General features: G+C 38.9%; 2 protein-coding genes across 3 annotated transcripts in view; one reads left to right on the top strand and one right to left on the bottom strand.

The window, feature by feature from the left end:
- The window catches only part of ctnna1 (catenin (cadherin-associated protein), alpha 1), a 160,504-nt gene that overhangs the window by 69,187 nt on the left and 68,614 nt on the right, over positions 1-22,703 (bottom strand). The window lies entirely within an intron of this gene.
- On the top strand, positions 4,459-6,386 carry lrrtm2 (leucine rich repeat transmembrane neuronal 2). The gene is made up of 2 exons (XM_043703892.1): positions 4,459-4,562; positions 4,834-6,386. The coding sequence occupies exons 1-2, from the start codon at positions 4,559-4,561 to the stop codon at positions 6,384-6,386; spliced, it is 1,557 nt and encodes a 518-aa protein (XP_043559827.1). The 5' UTR covers positions 4,459-4,558.

Below are 22,703 nucleotides of genomic sequence, written 5' to 3'. Positions count from 1 at the left end.
GGTTTGCAATAGTATTTTAATGTTCAAGAAATTGAGAAACCACAAATATGAGTGCATAGATGAACTGCATAATATTCCATGACTTAAATTTTTAAGTATAATTACTCAACAGTTATTTGCTGCTTTTAAACAGGACCTCCAAGACTCAGTTACAATTTCAATGTACAATGTGCTTATAAAATTAAGTACACATAGCACCATCTGTCAGTACAGTTACCACTAATTTCTCAAGTACCTTCTCCTTTAATCTGGATTGTACGTGCAATCCTGAGCAACATTTAGTTAGTGTTACAGTGAATGCTTAATAGCACTATTTTAGCACTAACAGCATTGCTAACAGTATAAGTAATTTAAATTTTACCAGGACTACTACTCAATGTAATTCCAGTATTTCTTAGCCTTTTGCATTCCAAAGTACCATGCAGTGTAGAAACAGTTTTTGAAGTCAACCCAGTACGAAATTGTCAGTTCTTTTACAAAGTGATAGTTCCATTCTCATGCAGTCCCAGTTTAAGCAAATCGTTTAATAGCAACATCATTTAAACTAATGGAGCCAGAATCATATTATAACCAATACACACTTTAAAAGTTTGTGCTTTAGAAACAGTGCCTCCAATTTGTCAATTGCGTTATAGTAAATTTGCATTAACAAAACATGCGTTAAACCAGAACAACCTGTAGTAAAAAAGCAGCATGAGTAAGACATACTATTTGTCCAGCGTCTCAAATGGTGACTTTTCCTTAAAATTCTCTGTTGTTTGTTGCAAATGAGTGCAAGTTTTGAGTTTATTGTGCATAAATCCTTGAACATGTCTAAATGCTTCAAGGTAAAAACAATGACTGCAGATACTGGAAACCAGAGTCTAGATTAGAGTGGTGCTGGAAAAGCACAGCGGTTCAGGCAGCATCCGAGGAGCAGTAAAAATCGATGTTTTGGGCAAAAGCCCTCATTAGGAATACAGGCAAAGTGCCTGAAGAGTGGAGAGATAATCTCTCCACCCTTCAGGCACTTTGCCTGTACTCCTGATGAAGGGCTTTTGCCCGAAACGTCGATTTTTACTGCTCCTCGGATGCTGCCTGAACTGCTGTGCTTTTCCAGCACCACTAATCTAGATGCTTCTTCATATTCATCAGAATAATGTTGAGAATTGGCATAGAAATCATCTAAATACTGACCTGTAAAATAAAAAAGCAAAATACTGTTAATGTTGGAAATCTGAAATAAAAGCAGAATGTTTTGTTAACTTATAAAAACTGAGCAGCACCCAAAGAAAAAAAAAGTGGGTAAGACTTTAAACTGATGAACATCCATCATAGTTCTGATCTGAAAAGGCTAACCAAAAGCTTAATTTGCAGTTTCCATACACAGACTTCTTCATTCCTAAATCTCAAGCAAATTGTCACTTGAGAGTATTCAAAAAGCTTTGAATTTTCTCAAATGGAGTCAATGGAGCACAAGAAACTTTTGCGTGTTATTCTCTCGAGTTTCGCCAAGGTTCTGCAGTAATGCACATTATTTAATGTGAACTAATCCTTCCTTCTAGCATAATCTAGCATTATCCTTGCAGCATAATCAGTTTAAAATGTGAGTTCTAGAGCATACATAGTCACCTCTAAAGTTTCTTTTTGGATTCCATGCATTAATTCATACATGACTGGGCAATCATGTCAATTTCTTAGTTTTCACCACACTGTTCTTAAACTAGGAAAAAAAATGCATCTTTCCTTACTGCCATGGCCTATGTTGGAAACTTGATAGTCTGTTCATAATCTGAATGGTAGGGTTAAATTCTATCCATATTAAAAAATTTATGTCTGATAAAATTCTTCTTGAAACTTTCCAAGACAACGCACGAGCAATATCAATCACCAAGGAATGTATTTTACCGGATTGCAACAAATTAAAAACAAAACAAAAACTGTACGGTTGCATTGTAATCAGGTGTTGGCAACATTTCTAGTTTACTTCCCTGTACTCAAAATGAGATTTCTACAGTAAATAGGAGAACTCTCTTTTTATATGGTGCTGTTCACAGATTCTCAAGCCATCCAAATGTTCCCAACAGCTAGCTAATTAAGTGTTGCAAGGCAAGTAAAGACAGTAGCTAATTTGGAAACAGCAAGGATAGACAAATTGTAAAGAGATAAATGACCAGATAGTTTTAATTTTGGTGGTGTTCATTGTAAGATATTCGCAATGCCAAAAATAACTAAAACAGAAATTGCTGGTAAAACTCTGTAGATCGGGCAGCAACTGCAGAGAAGATGAGTTAGTGTTCCTGACCCCAGTGACCCTTCTTCAGAAGGGGTTCTAGCTAGGAAAAATTGGTGTGTATATCCTGAAGATGGAGTTGGGGTGGGGTGGGGGGGGGGGGGGGGGGGGGGGGGATCAGGGTAAGGACATGGGAGAAGGTGCTCAGTCTCTGAACTTATTGAATTCAATAGAGCCCCGAATGCTACAGGACTCCCAAGCTGAAAATGAGGTTCTGTTCTTCCAGCTTCCGCTGAGCTTCACTACAGTACTGCTGACAGAGATATTGGCCAGGGAACTCGAATAGTGTGTTGAAGTGGCAGGCAACAGGAAACTTGGTCATTTTGCAGACATAACGTAGGTGTTTTGCATAGCAGTATCCCAGTCTGCGTTTTGTCTCCCCAATGTAAAGACTCTATTCTGACCATAGTTGCAGTGAACTAATGGTAGCACATTTTAAAATCCATGTAAATTGTTTAAAAAAAAAAAAATTGACAAGGGTCTCACATGACAGACTGATTGGCAAACCAGAAGTCCACAGGATCCTTGGGAAAGTTGAAAGTTGAAACTAAAACTGACAATGACAGGGAGCAAGTGAGAAGAAATTATGAGCTCAATGGTCTCCACTTATGCCATAAATTTTCCATGTTTCTATGGCAAAAGGAGAAGGCCAATAATTAAACATGCATATATTTTGGAATCAATTTGGGAGAAATTGGAAGGAGAAGAAAAAACTAAGAAAAACATTCCACAGATTTGATCACGGGGTGCTCCTGAACCAGGATTTTGAACATTAATCATTTAGTTCAGCTAGTTTATTCATGGTGTATCTCAGTTTGTTCTCTGGTTTGTTCCAACTTAGTTGAGCCCAGCAAGGATGCAATATAGACAGGACAACTGACTTTAACAGCTTGGTAAGGAAAGTCAGACGAAAAAGATGAATATCATGGTGTTCCTAATAACTATGCAGTGGTCTTTGCTGAAAGTGAACTTGAAGATGCTAAAAAAGGTGAGATTATGTTTGACTGCCAATGGTCCAATTCTTTACAGGGTTATACGCATGACTATGTTTACTCTGGTAAACACAATGCACAGATCATACGTCACTATGTTTTATAACATGCAAGGATTTAGAAATGGGATGGTAGAAAAAAATCAAAGAACAAAAATGCACATCTCATTTCTTTGCGAGCATATTTAATCATCTAAATATTGTATTAAGGTCTAATATAAAATTAGCCAAAATATACAAATATGCTGTTGAACACAAGTACTTCTATAAAATAAATTAAAAAACAAAATTAATCTATAGCTTAAAAAGTCATGTCATACATGGAGCCATTTTGCCATAATTTTTAAAATATTTCAAGATTGATAGATACTCATAATAGAGAAATACTACTTCCATTAAACCAGACAAAATGAAGTTTTATTGATCAATGTTTTTGTATGCTAATAATTAAAAAGTAAATTGTAGAAATAAACTTCTATTCAATTTAAGGTCAGAGGATTTATACCTGAAAGCTATTTGCTTTTCAAGATTAGCTATTTACTTCTTATAGATTTTACTTAAAAACTAGAACAGGAATTTAATACAACAATGAATCTGCTACATTGTTGTATTAACAGACAACTCTAGACAAATATTATATCCAGTACTTCCCCTTTTATTTGTTAGTTAGTCATTTTCAATGCTTCAGTGTCTGTTTCATCCAATTTGCAGACTGCATGCAGCATGAAGCTCATCATCATGCCACTGAAAAGCCCAAAAACATTGCACGTCACAAGCTTACGCCAGCCTGCCACCAATCTGCAAGTCTGCGCTCTTGCAGCACCAGCACAGCTCTCCTTTCCAAAGGAGCTTTCAGTCAATGTGTTCGCACCGCTAGCTAGTCTCTGTACAAGTACTTCATTACCATCAACAAGTTAAGGACAGGACCACCAGCTGTGCAGCCAAAGGTTTGAGCTTCAATTAATCAATTGAATGGACAAGTAAAAGGAAATGTTTGTTTTCATTCATTCTCGAGAAAAAATTCCATAGTTCTAAGCCAGTGGAAATCAAAGCAGGGCAAGGGCAAAGCTTTGGGAGGAAATGTTACAGCTGGGATAGGTGAAGATTTGTTATGGCATTTTTCCTTTAGCCTTCAACTGGAATACTCGCCATTGTCTTGTGAAAGGAAACAGAAATCCTTTTTGTATTGCATCTTTTCAAAAGCTGCCTCTTCCATTGGAACTTCTTTCCAGCTCACTGCTCGAGGAGTCTGAACAGAAGGATAGTTGAATGCAGTCTCCAATGTGCAGAAAAGAATGGGTAAGTGTTTTTCGTTTAAAATGGGATTTTCAAAACTGACAGGAGGGGAAACAGGGATGGAGGGATGAAGCGGGAAGGAGCAGCAAATTACTTCGTGTGTTGAAAGCATAGATCGGTCCACGCATTTAAAAACAAAATCACATCTGATAATTCTATGATCATTAGCTACAGAGCTTTTGTGGGGGAGGGGAATGAAACATCTAAATCACCATATACGATGGACTGTTTAGGCTGGAAACCTAAGTGAATTTCATCTGATTGCCACCTACAGGTTTGCATTCGAAGTGGCCATTGGGGGGGCCAACAACGGTGGCATTGTGTGTGATGAGCATGCTGTTGAAAATGCTGCCTGCCTCAGGCACAGCATGTCCACAAAAATGCAGATGCGAGGAGCTGCTCTTTTATTGCGATTCCCAAGGTTTTCAAGGAGTACCCGATAATGTCTCCCACGGGTCTATTGGCTTGTCACTCAGGCACAATACTTTTGTTGAACTGCAAAACGATCAGTTTACAAGATTCAGCCAACTTGCATGGCTCTATTTAGATCACAACCAGATTTCTATTATTCAAGTGGATGCCTTCCAAGGACTATATAAACTCAAAGAATTAATCCTCAGCTACAACAGGATTGTGCAACTGGCAAATACGACATTCAGCCAACTGATTAACTTGCAGAATCTGGACCTGTCATTTAATCAAATTACTTCTCTGCAACCAGAGCAATTCCATAGCTTACGGAAACTTCAAACTCTGCATCTACGTTCAAATTCACTAAGGACCATTCCTATCAGGGTTTTCTGGGACTGCCGAAGCTTAGAGTTTTTGGATATAAGCCACAATCGTTTGCGAAGCCTAGCTCGTAATGGCTTTGCAGGATTAATCAAACTCAAGGAGCTTCACCTAGAGCATAACCAGCTGACAAAGATTAATTTTGCTCATTTCCCTCGGCTAATCAGTCTCCAAACACTATTTTTACAGTGGAACAAAATTAGTATCCTGCTATGTGGAATGGAATGGACTTGGGACACACTGGAAAAGCTCGATGTAACCGGAAATGAGATTAGAACAATTGAGCCTAACGTTTTCCCAACAATGCCGAACCTAAAGATACTTCTGATGGATTCAAACAAGCTTACCACACTGGATGCCCAGATTGTTAATTCATGGAAATCTTTAACTCACATCGGTCTTTCTAGTAACATGTGGGTTTGTAACAAAAATATTTGTGCCATGGCCTCCTGGCTAAGCAGTTTCCAAGGTCGATGGGAGAATTCAATCGTTTGTGCTAGCCCAGAGCACACACAAGGCGAGGACATCTTAGATGCTGTTCATGGATTTCAAATCTGCAGTAATCTTTCAGCAACCACCACACAAATAACTACTGGCTACACAGATTCTACACAGCTATCAGAAACCACTGAATACGCAAATGAATTAATGTTCACTGGCTCCAGCACAGAGGATACTGAAAATCCCACTATAGAAACAACTACTGAAGACTTCCTTGAGCCTGATAATACTCTCTTTACTCACAGGATAATAACTGGAACAATGGCTCTATTGTTCTCTTTTTTCCTCATTATTCTTGTGGTGTACATATCACGGAAATGCTGTCCCCCTACTCTAAGACGTATAAGGCATTGCTCCATGATGCAACACCGGAGGCAAATTCGCCACCAAGCCAGGCAGCCCATGGCAGATTTATCTACACAAGTACCCTATAATGAATATGAGCCCACCCACGAGGAAGGCGCACTGGTGATCATAAATGGTTATGGACAATGCAAGTGTCAGCAGCTGCCTTATAAAGAATGTGAAGTATAAATTACTGAGCTCATGTAACCATCATTCAGTTTAAGAAATGGGAAATCTGTGAGTAAAAAAAAACTTTTAACTACAGAATTGAACTTTAATATTTTTTATTTGCAGAATAAAGTTACCAAAATTCTGGCACTGGCTCTTTTACTCTAAATTATACCTGAAGCTATGAATGAAGGTTGGTTTAGATTTTTCAATCTATATATTCACCATGCTATATACTTAAAATTGTTTTTGTTATAATTACTGGTAGAAGAAATTATTTCAGTAATGGTTTCACAAAAAACTAAAAAAAGAGACACACTTAAAAACATGCTTCTAAAAAAAAGTACCTCCTTTGCCATTCGAGGTGATGCAGGTGGTCTGTCACTAATGGTCAAACTTTCCATTATCTGATGCCCTTGGCATCATCCACATTGCACAACGACTTTTAGATAAGTTATTTAATAACTACAAGTTATTAAATAATGGGCTCAGTTTGAAACTGTGGTCATTCTGTTTCATAAGGTAGAAACTAGGAAGAATTAATGGTCAGCTGTGTTTTTTACATGTCAAAACGAAAACAAGATTTTTTATGTTTTATACTGACAGGGTAAGCGAAGCTTTTGCTTGTTTAGCAGATCAACAAGCTAAACAATTAAGGCAAGTACATTAATATGGCTAACAGCTAACTGTGCTTTCATAGGAGTAGTTATGAAACCCACTGAACTGTACAATAATTTTGCTCCTCAATCTTGAATAAAAGACAAATTATTAGACCAAATAACAATGACCCAGGCATCATAAAACCACCCAAACTGTAGTTCATATTTTTAGAAGAACATCTTAAAGTTCGCTAGCATTATTAAAAATATTGTCACAAAACATTAAACCACAGATTAACAGTTTGCTGCAGTATCCACATGAAACGCTACATTAAGTAAATATAAAGCAATGTTCAACTGGTTGATTCAATTAAGAAGCTTCCACGTGGACGTCAGTCAAATTACACAAGAAAACAGAAATGTGCTTATGTCCGATGTGACAAATTAACACATCACAGAAATATAGTGCATGACCAAAGCCAAATTTTTACTGGATGTCAATTTTATCAATGTAGCTCACTCAGGAAAGAATGTTGGAAGAAGTGCCATTTCTGTTGTTAAGGGAGGGGTGATGAGGAAGTCACTTGGAAATTTCATAAAATACCAGCCAAGCTCAATCATCTTATCACTTGCTGTGTTCAACAGTATTCACAGTCAGTTCCAAGATTACAAGATACCAGGAGCTAGATTGGGCATAGAATCAAAGCAATACAAGCAAATGTCCCAGAGCGTAAAGGCAGGAAGCAAGTATCACCAAGCAAAAGTCGAAGAATATAGGGTAGGAAAGAAAAATAAAGATAGATTCACTAGTTATTAAATTGAGGGTTCAAATTCAAAATAATTGTAACTTTGTAGTACAATGCTGCCCCCTTTATGCAAGTGGTTCAAAAATGAAATATTATAAAACAATGCACTGAATCGGCAATGATAAAAAGGTCATACCTGTCTCCTTTCTGTTCGTACATATAACAGGCATTTATATATGGGTTTAAATCTGCTTCGGAGCAATGCATGGCAGCAATACCATGAATGCATCTGACCAGGGTCATTTATTTCACAGCTTAACACTAAAATCTGAAAACCTCCATCAGATCACACTGATTAATAAATCAGCATTCTCTCTTCTGTGAAATTTGATCTTTTATTAAGCAGTTTTAAAAAAGAGAGCATCCAAAGCTGGTTTCCGGTGAAGATTACCAGGAACTTTGCTTTGAATTCTCTCTTCCTATCCCAAATTGCACTAAATTCTTAATACTGAATTTCTCCAGACTCTGAAGCAAGGTTTCTGAAATCAACAGAAATGTAGCCAATTGATTGATCAAAGTGCATGATAATCTGCAGTTTACTACAAAATTGGATACCTCCCTAAGATAGGCCGTAAAGATATCTCAGAAGAGCGAGCAATAGATGCTATTCATATGGACTTCAGCAAGGCATTCGACCAGATTCCATATAGTAGGTTACATCACATGGAATCCAGGGGAACCTAGTTGATGGGAAGCAGAATTGGTTTGAAGGTAGAAGACAGAGGATGGTGGTAAAGGGCTGTTTTCCAGACTAGAGGTCTGCGACCACTGGTCAGCGCAAGGATCGGTGCTGGGTCCACTGGTTTAGATGTGATAATGATTTGGACGTGAATACAGAAGGTATGGTTAAAACGTTTGGCTGAGTTGTCAGTGAAAAAGGCTGCTTCAGAGTACAGTGGGAACTTGGTCACTTGGGCCAATGGACTGATGAGGGGCAAAGGAAGTTTAATTTATAAATAAATGTGAGGCATTACATTTTTTTTTAAGGCAAAACAGGGCAGGACTCTCAATTGAAGGGAGGACTTGGGGAGTGTTGCCAAACAAAAAGACCTAGGGGTGCACCTGCATAGTTCCTTGAAAGTGGAATGGCATGTAAACAGGATGACAACAATGTTTTTTGGCACGCTTGTTTTCATTGATTAATGCATTGAGTACAAGAGCTGGGTTATATGCAGAACATTGGTGAGGCCACTTTTAGAATACTGCATTCAATTCAGGTTTCCTTGCTACAGGAAGGATGTTGTTAAATTTAAGAGGGTTCAGAATAGACATACAAGGATGTTTTTGGGATTGAAGGATTTGAGTTATAGAGAGGAGAATATGCTGAGGCTTTTTTTCCTGGAGTATTGGAGGCTGAGGGGTGACCTTATAGAAGTTTACAAAATGATGAGAGGCATGGATAGAATGAACAACCACAATCTTTTTCCCAGTTTAGGGGAGTCCAAAATTAGAGGGTATAGGTTTAATGTGAGAAAGATTTTTTTAATATAAATGGACTCGAGGGCAACTTTTTCAAGCAGAGCGTGGGTACATGTGTGGAATGAGTTGCCAGAGGGGTGGTGGTACGGTGACATTTAAAAGGCATCTGGATAGGTATATGAATATATAGGGGCCAAATGCTGGTAAATGGGACTACCTTAGACCATTTGGTTGGCATGAAAGAGTTGGAAGGGTCTGTTTCTGTGCTGTACATTTTGATGACTCTATACCACTGAACTATTAAATCGACTCATCTAACTTTCGTATGAGCACATGCTTCACCTTATGTTACATGCGATATAAAAGGAAACAATCCTAATCAGTGCAAAAAAGGAAATAGTTCATTTCCAGGACTTAGATACAACAAATACAATGAGGACCAATTCTGTGCTTAGCAATGAACACCAACCCTTGGAAACCACAAGTGGCAGACGAGACTCTCCAACAACAAAACCTAAAAAAAGTCACAATTCTCGCTGGATTTTAAGTTCATTCTTCCTAATCTTGTGTTGCAATTTTTTAAGCATTAACTCTATTACTATTGAACAACCATATTCTCAACTAAACTCCAGAAATATAGTTAAAAATTGCTTTGCAGAATCTTGACATCACTTGAAGTATTTTGTTTTGTACGGTTCTTTCTAGTTTATGCATTTGATAAAAGTCAGCCAAGAACATCTAATAGAAACATAAGATGCACAGCTAATGACACAGACATGTTGATCCTAGAATTTTTTTTTACTATCAAGGTCTAAAATACAATTTTCGTGAAAACTGTACCTTTGGAGAGATGATGTCTGTCTATGCCAAAGCAATTTTTTTTAAAACAAAATTAAAACTTTCAGTAGTCTCCCGGATAAGAATTTAAAAATCGGGATTTAATTTTTTAAAAATCCAATAATGAAATGTCTATCAGACCTGAATGGTCAAATAGAACATTTGGAACTAGTATTTAAGAAAAAGAAATAGCAAAATCAAAGATCAGCAATGAGACCACAAACTTTAAGTTCATGATGGAGAACATAATACAAACGTGAAGTTGTATTCAATTATGACTAGAATTGCAAGAAAGAAAAGGCTCATGCTCTATAATCTGATTATAATCCAGTGACCTCAGTGGGAATTGCTGTGTGAAGAAAAGATCAGGAGAGATTGTAGTTCCTCACCACATCTGTCTAAGAATACAATAAGTACAGCATCAGTAGAACAATGCCCAGCATGATTCACTATCATTGTGATATGGTAAGTGAAAATTAGATTTGAAGAGGCACAGAACAGACTATCTGCTGTCGCTGTGTGCACATGAAGTTATACATTTTTGCACAGACCAAGCCCCTATAAACAGTAATAAAATGAAGTAAATTTTTAAAATGTCATCAGAACTTGAAAATGACCAACAAGCTCACATACAAGGTTGCAGATGAAACACCACACAAAAGAGTAATATCTCCAACTCATTCCCCCAGTCCTACAATAAATTCATTCATACATTCAATTTCTTGTTTAGAGCTATGGCTTCAAACTGAAAACATTTCTAGAATATTGGTTGTGGGAATGAAGGCTGGAGAGTGAAGGAGTGGCAAAGGATAGTGAGGCGCAACAGCAAGCGAGTGTGCGACACGAGAGAGACCTGGCGAGAGCAAGACGTAGAGTTTGGTGAGATAGAGAACAAGTGGTGAGAGAGAGCATGCATGCGACAGACCCAGCATACGAATGCAAGAGAGAGAATGCAAGTGCCGAGAGAAGAGAGTGTGTGAAAGAGTGCAAGGGGTACGAGCAAGTTTGGGTGGAGAGAGGGAGGAAGAAATACAAAAGATAGGAACGAAATATTAAATATCTGCCACAGAAGCAAATTCCTATGGTCTTGTTCTGCACCATTCAACCCATCGAGTTTTCACTGATCCTCCAAACAGCATTCACCCATACCCAATCCCCAACTCCACTCCCATAATTCCAAGTCAGCTTTTTGTAATATCAGATTGGCCCACCTAATTTGCACATCCTTTGGCGCATTTTCTTTAAGCATGGCCAACCAATCTAATGTGCCCATTTTTGGACACCTTTTTATTTTTAAAAAGTCCATCAACACTGGAACATTCAAATATTAGTGCTGGCTTTCAGTAACAGATAGAGGCCATTGTCTGCATGAACTGTAAGTATAGTATCCTGCAACTTCCCAAATGTTTATCCATTAACACTAAATGATTGACTCTGGTGCCGTTGAATAAATCCAGTAAATGAATGCAAGATTCCTGCGAGGGGCAGTGAAATTCTCTGTTTATTTTGAACACCAATTGCAAAGCTAATTGGTTTCTTCCCTAAGTATTAGTGTGAGGACTGACATCTACAGATTATCCCTATTTGTCATACAATTATTAGGTTAGTACTTAGAGCCCTTGTAGTGCGGTCCCTGCCCTGAACCAGAGAGGCCCAGGTTCAAGTCGCACCTACTCCAAAAGGTGTGTAACATCTGAACAGGCTCATTAGAAAAATAGATTAGATCAGTATTTAATTTACTAGCCAGACCATTAGCTGTTCAATCTATCCTACACTGTAAACAGTGCAATCTGACAAACATAGCTCCATCATAAAACTACATGATAAATATTTCCAAATTACAAAAGCAACCCATATTAGGCTTGTAAAGATAGCAAATTTTGAAATTCTTGTACTCCACTCTTTCAAATTCCAATAAGAAACTCAATAAGAAACTCAGCAGAAGCAGGGCACTTCATCAATGCTCCATTCACCTGAAACATTCATTCATTCCACTACCAAACCACAGTGAGTACTATAATGCCATAAGACATAGGAGTGGATGCAAGGTCATTCGGCCCATCAAGTCCACTCCGCCATTTAATCATGGCTGATGGGCTCCACTTACCCGCACGTTCCCCGTAGCCCTTAATTCCTTGCGAGATCAAGAACTTACCAATCTCTACCTTGAAAACACACAACGTCCCGGCCTTTATTGCGCTCCATGGCGATAGATTCCACAGGCCAACCACTCTGGCTGAAGAAATGTCTCATTTCCATTCTAAATTGACATCCAAGGGTGTGCCCACAGGTCCTAGTCTCCCTGCCTAATGGAAACAAATTCCCAGCTTCCACCTTTTCTAAGCCATGCTTTATCTTATAGGTTTTTATTAGATTCTCCCCTCAACCTTCTAAACTCTAATGAATACAATCCCAGGATCCTCAGTCGTTCATCGTATGTTAGGCCTACCATTCTGGGGATCATCGAGAGAATCTCCACTGGACACTCCAATGCCAGTATGTCCTTCCTGAGGTGTGGGGCCCAAAACTGGTCACAGTATTCTAAATGGGGCCTAAGTAGAGCTTTATAAAATCTCACTATATACCTGATATACTAAAGAGTCATCCAGCACCACCTTCCAAACATCCAGTTTCCACTTTCTAGAAAAATAAAGGGCAAGAGATGCATGGGATATTACCACCTAGAAGCTTCTCTCCAAGCCACACACCATCCTGACTTGTATCCTGTCTTATGGTTAAACTTTACTTGAAGACAGCATTAGGTACTGAGTGGCACTGCCAAAACAAAGTACATTGGGCACAACAAAGCCAAATGAATAGCACCTCTGAAAATTCACATTAAAGTTCAACTGATTGGAGCAACTGGTCTACAAACATTTAGAATTTAAAAAAAAAATAGCTCTGAAGTTATTTCAAATTAGGCAATGTAGATGATTGTCCTTCCAATAATTCAATGCAAGAAATTTCTTTTAAAAAACAGATTAAATCTCAAATCAAAAAAAGATTTAAATTGTGGGCTATGGATTGATGGTTAATGTACAAAAGTGAATTTAAGGTTTTTAAAAGCACATAACCCAATCTACAAACAAATTAAATAAAATGTGCACTGAGCAATGAACTTTAGATTGTGAAAAATACAAGTGTTAGGTAATTAACTTTAACAAATAACTTTGCAGTAATAAAATACTTAGTCAGGGTCGCATCGTACAAAAAGCCAGCCTATTTGCTTTGAAAGATGTATCTGATCAATCTCACTCCTGATCTTTGCCCCCAGTCCTGAACTTTGTTCATCTTTTCCAAGATTTACCTGTGTCAACCTCACTGCCAACATGCTGTGTAAAAAGAATTAAATACTCCCCCCACCCATTCAGTAATTAATGTTAAGTGTATGCAACATCATAACCCATCAAAATTAAATGATTCTATTAAATATAAACATAACCTGCTTTTAAACGCAATTCCAGCTTTTCCAGTCTCTCCACAACTGAACTTTTGCATCTTTGGTATTTCTGAAATATGCCTATTGATAATGTAGTTGCCACATTTAAGGAAATTGGGCAGGTGTTTTTAAAAAAAAAAATCTCAATGCCAAATTCAATGCAATAAATGGACGCAACATTCTAACATCAGCAAAACAAAATGGTGAAAACCATGCCTCATACAAACATATGAAACATGATCTACCCATAATATTGACAAAAACTATTATTTAGATAATCAAAATAAAGTTAATCGGTAGTAGAATTAAGCTCAAAACTCTGGACATTTCAGAAAAAGATTTTAAACAAATGTGCACACTTACTAATGTGTGCACATGTTGAAAATGACATATTTTACACCGTGATATGCGCTGTACTACCCCTTTAAGTCAACTAAACAGGACAGGGAACTAAAAGTAGAAAGGAATAAAAAAGTTAATCTCAAAGAATTCTTAAAATTTAGGAATTATGAGCATGGGCAGGTCAGTCAACGCTTCAATTCTGCACCAGTAACCATCAATTTGGCTAATGGTCATTCTCAACTCCTCCTCCCTGCATGGTGGTAAAAGCTTGCCTCAAATGCAATGACTTGAATACAACACATTAATAACCTCAAGACCGATTCTTGCAACTAGACCAACAAAAGTAATTCACTATACTGTTGTCTATTACACATTAAAAAAAGGAAAGGATTGCTGAATAATAACTTCCTCGGAATACTAAATTAGGATAATCAATAACTAACGTCTGCCCAAAGAATCAGAGCACACCTGATCATGTATTTCAGTACCTGACTGAAATACCTGACTGGAGCTCGAGTACAGTATTATTCGACTTGCTACAATATTATGTTGAAGTGAATTTTTATGAATTAGATTGATGAAAATACCTAAGTTTAAATTTTATAATTCCAAAGCTAATCATTTTCACCAACTGATATTGAAAGAATGGAATAGAATACATTTTAAAGCAGAGTGCACCCTGAATTAAGTCTTGACCTTCCTTAGTAAGTTTGGAAATGTATTTGCCCAGGATGGTTATGTCAACATTGTTAACATAGCGAGTTTTTAAAAAAATAATCAGATATGCAGACATCCCTTCTCCACAAAAGGCAACAATCCCCCAAAGTAAGGTGGGGGATGGGTGGAGAAGACACGTACGTACTATTGTTAGATAGCCTTTCAAAATTTATCTATGAGCGCCATCTAGACTAAAAGAATGGTAGTGCAAGTGCACAGCAAAATGGGAAGTTGCACTTTTAACATGCTTATTCTCAATTAATCTCAGAACATCACATTTGAAATGGTCAAATTGGATGCAAAAATAACTGAAGCAATAATATTTGTCCATCATGAAACATTTACCAAAATTTATGACTATCAAATATTCATGTTAATGCAGGTTTGCATACTCTGCTGCGGAGTAGAAAATGAACATTAAAATGATCTTTAAGATCTAAAAGCCTGAGCTACAACAATGGAAAACAAAGGAAAATTGAAAAATAATTAATTAATATAACGTAAAAGACATTTTGAAGTTATTTCTGAAAGAAACCTAGAAACAGTACGACTACTTCACAACAGGTCTGAGTCTAAACGTGGTCCCAAGTTAAAGAATCCTCTCAGGTCACCAAGCAGATAACAGATAAAAGTTAATAATCACTTGGAATTCCCAGTTAATATTTTTATTATATCAGTTGTTTATGAGCAGTCTGCAAAACTGCAAACCATTACGGAGTCCATGTTCGGCTTTGAAATCCAGAATTATGCGTTCAGGTTTGGAAACAAATGTTCTGCAAAGTAAATCAACTTTTCAGGCATGGTTCAGGAAAATTTGAAGTCTTACGCTGATAAAAGCTAAAATGGTTTACACTAGGAAAGAAACCGAAGGAGAAAACTTGTTAAAAAGGTGCAAAGTACAGATCTGCATTTAAGCATCATAAAAATACCAGTTTCAAAGTGGATGCGGATTTTAAAAATTCATATGTAATCTATAGCATGATTATAAACTACAAATGAGGACAGTTAGTTACAAACATGAGAATGCTAGACATTATAGTTTTACAGATTACCAAAGATAATCTGCGTAGTTACATGGAACTTTCCATCAAGATATTTCCTTGATGAAGGTTCAACAGACCAAACAGCATTTTCTCATTTCATGGTTTCTTATGGAAAATTTCAGACAACTATTTTGGATAATAAAGATAAGTTTGGACTTGGAAAGTTCTTTCCTTAGACTATATCCAAAACTCATTCTAACATTTTATAGCTAGGAAACAATCTTTTGTCGCCCAATATAAAATTAGCCAACAACAATGGATCATTTTTCACTGTGCAACCTGATTATTAGTTACCTTATATGACAGTCACCATCCACGTTCTGCACAAGTTACGCCCAAATATTTACCACAGCTGACACTCAGCAACTTGTGTATACAGAAACTTCCATGACAATTATTAGGATTAAAATATTCCAAACAGCCTGGCTAATCTTTATCACTCAAAGGCAATAATGAAACAGAGTACTGGGCTATTTATCACCAGAAAGGGAACGAGAACATGGTAGGAAAGGGACCTGTATAAAAACAAAAAAATGGCACTGGAATAGAAATTGTTGATGGACAGGAAAGGTAAAGCAACCTAACATGGATTTGAAATGCAGGTGTGTTAATGCAAGGAATGTGATAAATGAGGTTGGGTTGCAGGATCAATTTGCCACATTAAGCTCACTACAGAGGCTGAAATGGAAATCTTGTTTTAACAGGTTTACGAATAAAAACCTGAAACACTTCTAGATACAGTGTATTTAAAAAGAGATAGAAAAGAGGAAAAAAAAGTGTTATTAGCATTGCTGACATAGAAGAATACACTTCTCCAGACAAATCATACAGTACTGGGTTCAAAGACTGAATGAATATGTTTGGTTAGCTATTGTGGTTCTGGTCGCCGAACTGGGAATTTGTGTTGCAGACGTTTCATCCCCTGTCTAGGTGACATCCTCAGTGCTTGGGAGCCTCCTGTGAAGCGCTTCTGTGATCTTTCCTCCGGCATTTGTATTGGTTTGAATCTGCCGCTTCCGGTTGTCAGTTCCAGCTGTCCGCAAGCTACAAAACTTCTCACAAACTTTGATGTTTGGTTAGCATTAAGGAACATGCAAAAACATTGTTACATTCTTACATGTGAGCTACAGTTCCCAATAAGGAGAAATGGGAGCAAATCCAAAGACAAATTTACTTTTTAAGAGACTTGGGAGTTTAATAGTACAGGACAAGGACACTGAAGAATTTCCAAATGGTGTGCATGAGATCTTTGTTCATTAAACTATGTTGAATCTAAGGAAGAAGGTGTGGAGTTGCCAGTGTTGGACTGGGGTGGAGAGTTAAAAAATCACACATCAGGTTATAATCCAACAGGTTTATTTGGAAGTACTAGCTATCAGAGCGCTGCTCCTTCATCAGATAACTAGTGGGGCAGGATTATAAGACACAGAATTTATAGCAAAAGATCACAGTGCCATGCAATCAAAAACTGTATATTGAACAAACCTAGAGTTTTGTTAAGTTTTTAATCTTTTAGAATGGATTGCAGGTTTCAGTTCATTAATATGCAAATCCCAGAACTTCTCAAGTGACATTCTTGAAATTCTCAAGTGAATCACTTTCATTGCATGACTGATCTTTTGCTATAAAGCATGTCTTATGATCCTGCCCCATTAGTTACTTGATGAAGGAGCAGCGCTCTTAAAGTTAGTACCTCCAAATACAAAAACTGTTGGAAGAGCTCAGCAGGACTAGCAGCTTCTGTGAAATCAGAGTTAATGCTTCGGTTCTGGTGACCCTTCCTCAGAACTGATGATGATTTATATGCAGGAAATAGGGTGAGGGGGTAAGGAGTAAATGATAGGTGGGATAGAGCGCGAGAGAGCGAGAGCGCGCGCGAGAGAGAGAGCGCGAGAGAACAGCTAGACAGACAAAGGAGTGGATAACAACTTGGCTAGGAGAGTGAAATCGCTTTTAGTGGAGACTGTAGTGATTTATAATAGGTAGTGTGTAATGGCAGATAACAAGGCCTGGTGTTTGAGGTCAGGGACTAAGATATGGGAGAGTTCAGGCCGTAAAATTATTGAACTCAATATTGAGCCCAGAGGGCTGCAGGGTGCCCAAGCGGAAAATGAAGTGCTGTTCTCCGACCTTGTGCTGAGCTTCGCTGGAACACTTAGTAAGCCTGAGACAGATGGTGGTCAGGGAACAGGGCTGAGTGTTAAGTTTGCAGGCAACTGGAGGCTCAGGGTCTTTTTTGCAGGCAGAACATAGGTGTTCTATGAAGCAGTCGCCCAGTCTATGCTTCCCCAGTGTAGAGACGACCACATTGTGAGCAGCGAATGCAGTAAACCAGATTGTGTGAAGTGCAGGTAAAGCGCTGCTTCACCTGGAAAGGCCTTGGATACTGAGGGGGGGAAAGAGATACACAGACAGATGTTACATCTTCAGTGGTTGCAGGGGAAGGTGCTGTTGAGAGGGTGGGGGTGTTGCTGGGAATGAAGGAAGAGCAGACCAGATGTCCCAGAGGGAATGCTCCTTGTGGAAGGTGGACAAGGGAGGAGAGGGGAACGTGCAGCTAGTTGTGGCATCTCATTGATGTGGAAATGATAGCTGATGACTTCTGGGTGTGGATGCTGGTAGGATAGTAGGGGAGGACATGCAGAATCCTACTGCTGTTGTGGAGGGTAGATGGGTTGGATCAGTGTGAGAGCCCTGTCAGCAACTAAACATGAATGACATTAGTTTCAGGCAAAGGGACTACTAAGTACTCCTTTTTTTAAAAAGTATTTTTTTCAATGATGTAATGTCACTGGCAAGGCCAGCATTTGTTGCTCATCCCTAACTGCTTTAATAAACATGATTGGAAGATGCCGGTGTTGGACTGGGGTGTACAAAGTTAAAAATCACACAACACCAGGTTACAGACCAACAGGTTTAATTGGAAGCACACTAGCTTTCGGAGCGACACTGCTTCATCAGGTGATTGTCGCCTGATGAAGGAGCGTCGCTCCGAAAGCTAGTGTGCTTCCAATTAAACCTGTTGGACTATAACTTGGTGTTGTGTGATTTTTAACCTTGCTTTAATAAAGCGACTGCTATAACAAAGGGAAGTTAATAGTCAACAACATGATGGGTCTGGAGTCAGATATAGGCCAGATCAGGTAAGGATGGCAGACCACCTTCTCAAAAAAGGTGGTCACAGAACAGACAGGTTTATGACAATTGACAATAGTTTCATAGTCATTAAAGAGACAAGTTTTCAATACCAGAATTAAATTCCATCAGTTGTCATGGTGGGTTATGACATTGCCCGCAAAGCAAATCACCCAGGGTTCTGGATTACGAGAAAGGCAGTTAAGTGTATAAACTACTTGACTTTCATAAATACAAGAATCTTAAACCATAAGACACCAGAGCAGAATTAGGCCTTTCAGAGACTGCTCTGCCATTCGATTGACAGATTGGGTCTCTGTTGGAGTGTAGCATAATAGGTTTGTGACAGTGGCAGTGCCCCTACGTCTGGGCCAGAGGTCCGGGATCAAGTCCTACCTGATACAGACGTGCATCTTAACGTGTCTGATGAGGTTGATTTGAAAATAACTCCTAAAGTTTTGTGCTCAAAATTGTAAAGTTTTAACAAGTTGTACCCTTTCAGGCAGTGCACTGCAGATCATAGGCTGTGTTTAAAAAAAACTCTGGTAATCACCCCTCTAGTGATTCTGCTACTTTACATCTATATGTATGATGGAACTTTTCTCAATCAAAATATATTTTTTACTTTAATGACACATGACATTACACATATAATTCACATGTTTTTGGTCCAACATATACTTTATAATAATGTGCATTAGCAATTCATAGACTCCCTACAGTGTGGAAACAGGCCATTTGACTCAACAAGTCCACACTGACTTTCCGAAGAGTAATCCACCCATATACATTCCCCTACCCTATTACTCTACATTTACCCCTGACTAATGCACCTAACCTGACATATTCCTGAACACTAGGCAATTTAGCATGGCCAATTCACCTAACCAGCACATCTATGGATAGTGGGAGGAAACCAGAGCACCTGGAGGAAACCTACGCAGACACAGGGATAATGTGCACAGTCCACACAAACAAATCAGTCACCTGAGGCTGGAATTGAACCCAGGTCCCTGGCACTGAGGTAGCAGTGCTAAACCCTGAGCCACCGTGCCACCCCAAATTAATTGCTCCTACTCTTGTTCAACTATTTAGTGGTCTTTGATTCCTTGTATATTTTACCTTTTGCAACCTGGCCACAGCAAATGCCATTGATAAATTATAATTGAAACGCTTTTGAAAATCAGCAGAGGCCCTGGAGCAGCCTTTTGCTGAATCATTGTCTTCCAAGTAAAACACACTGTTATTGCCAGCTGTTTCCCATTCTGAAGAAACTTTCAACCCAATTGGGCCAACTTACCATCAATTTCAAACACCTTCATGTCTTATAAAACTCATTAGTGTCCTCTGGTGGTAGAATTTGAGCATTAAAATACATTATTAGCCCTGAACAATTAATTCCAACTACTGCCATTGAAAATGTTAAAAGTATCTGGAAATTTTCAAATTAATATTATGTAATCAAGTACAAATCATTATTGTCATTTAATTGTAAGTGGTGAGATTTACTCCCATATTTATTGTGTTATGGCAGAATCCAAACAAAATCATGCACAACAAACAAAAAGACAAAAATTGCTTGGCAAAACTCAGCAGGTCTGACAGCATCTGTGGAGAGAAAGCAGAGTTACGTTTTTGGGTCCAGTGACCCTTCTTCAGAACTTATTTCACTCTACAAATAGAAATTGACTTCTCTCTTTCAAAAAAAAAGATAATTCATGTGTGGGAATAGCAGCAAGGTCAGCAGTTATTCTTCACTACTCACTGCCCTCAAGCTGGTGGTGGTTTATGTTTACACAAATGTATTGATAAGAAGAAATAGGTCATTCAGCCCTTCAAGCCAGCTCTACCAGTTAAGATCATGGTTAATGTGATTGTGGCCTCAACCTTCCTGCCCCTACCCTCTTATGCTTCCATTCGCTTGTCAGCCCAGAATTTAATGAACACAGCCTAAAAAAAAATTCAATGACCATACTTTCATTCCTTTCCATGGAGAATTCCAAATTAAAGACCTTCAGAGGAAAATAAATCTCATCATTATCTTGAATAGAAATCCCTTGTTTTTCAACAATGTTGCCTAGTTTTTGTTTCCCTTCTAGGACTTTCTTATAGCATCCTGAAATCCCGTCAGGATCCTATAGAGTCATACTGAACCAAAACAGACCCTTCAGTCCATGCCAAACATAATCCCAAACTAAACTAGTCGCGCCCGCCAGCTCCTGGCCCAAATCCTTTCCTATCCATGCATTTATCCAAATGTCTTTTAAAATGTTGTAATTGTGCACACATCCACCACTCCCTCAGCAAGTTCATTCCACATACAAACCATCCTTAGTGTAAAGAATTTGCCCATCTTTTTTAACCTCTTTCCTATTATCTTAAAATGTATCCGCTTGTCTTGAACTATAATTAACCCTATCTATACCCATGATTTTATAAACTCCCACGAGGTCACTTCTCAGCCTCCTATGGTCCAGCAAAAACGTCCCAGCCTTCCTCTAACTCAAACCTTCCGCAGCCAGCATCATCCTGATAAGTCTCTTTTGACCCTCGCCAGCTTAATAATATCCTTTCTATGACTCGGCAGCCAGAACGCAAGAATTTCTCATTATTTAAATATCAATTTGTATATGCACAACCTTTCCTCAAGGCAACCCTTCAGTCCCACATCAGTCCAGTGACCCTTGTTTGCACTGCTTCTAATGTAATAATATCCTTTCTGAAATATGGAAACCGTACATACAGTACTCCATGCACAGTCTCAAAATACACTGTACAACTGTAACAAAGTTTTAGAGCTTAAAAATGTGTTCAAAGTTTGAGAGAAGATTTGTAGCTCGGGTGCTCGTTGCTGTGGTTCTGTTCACCGAGCTGGAAGTTTTTGTTGCAAACGTTTCATCCCCTGTCTAGGTGACATCCTCAGTGCTTGGGAGCCTCCTGTGAAGCGTTTCTGTGGTGTTTTCTCCAGCATTTATAGTGGCCTGTCCCTGCCGCTTCCGGTTGTCAGTTTCAGCTGTCCGCTGTAGTGGCCGGTATATTGGGTCCAGGTCGATGTGTTTGTTGATGGAGTTTGTGGATGAGTGCCATGCTTCTAGGAATTCCCTGGCTGTTCTTTGTTTCACTTGCCCTATAATGGTAGTGTTGTCCCAGTCAAATTCATGTTGCTTGTCGTCTACGTGTGAGGCTACTAGGGATAGCTGGTCGTGTCGTTTCGTGGCTAGTTGGTGTTCATGGATACGGATCGTTAGCTGGAAATGTGTTGCTGGAAAAGTGCAGCAGGTCAGGCAGCATCTAAGGAAAAGGAGAATCGACGTTTCGGGCATAAGCTCTTCTTCAGGAATAAGGAGGGTGTGCCAAGCAGGCTAAGATGAAAGGTCGGGAGGAGGGACTTGGGGGAGGGGCATTGGGAATGCGATAGGTGGAAGGAGGTTAAGGTGAGGGTGATAAGCTGGAGGGGGGGTGGGGGCGGAGAGGTCGGGAAGAAGATTGCCTGTCAAGGAGGTGCTGAGTCTGAGGGCTGGGACTGAGAAAAGGTGGGGGTCGGGGGGGGAATGAGGAAGCTAGAGAAATCTGCATTCATCCCAGTGGCTGGAGGGTTCCTAGGCGGAAGACGAGTCGGTCTTCCTCCAGGCGTCGTGTTGCCATGGTCTGGCGATGGAGGAGGCCAAAGTTTTCTCAATTTTATATTTCATTCCCCTTGGAATAAACAACAGTCCAATTGCCTTCAATCATGTGATGCAACTTCATACTAACATCCTACTCTCTTGTGATACCTGTCCTGTATTATGACACATACACAAACAGTGCCTTCCATTCCAGGACGAAGGCAACAGTTATGAGAACACTGGAACCTTTAAGCTCTCTTCCATGCAACTTACCACCCTGACTTGGAAACACACTTCATGTTGCTGGGTCAATAACCTTGGATGCTGTTGAGCTTCAAGTATTATTGCAGCTATGTTCATCCAGGCAACTGGAATGTATTCCATTCCTGCTTTGTG

This window comes from Chiloscyllium plagiosum, chromosome 14, assembly GCF_004010195.1.
Source record: "Chiloscyllium plagiosum isolate BGI_BamShark_2017 chromosome 14, ASM401019v2, whole genome shotgun sequence".
NCBI lineage: Eukaryota > Metazoa > Chordata > Chondrichthyes > Orectolobiformes > Hemiscylliidae > Chiloscyllium > Chiloscyllium plagiosum.
Note: the sequence above shows the minus strand (reverse complement) of the source record. Positions and strands in the feature narration are given on the sequence as shown.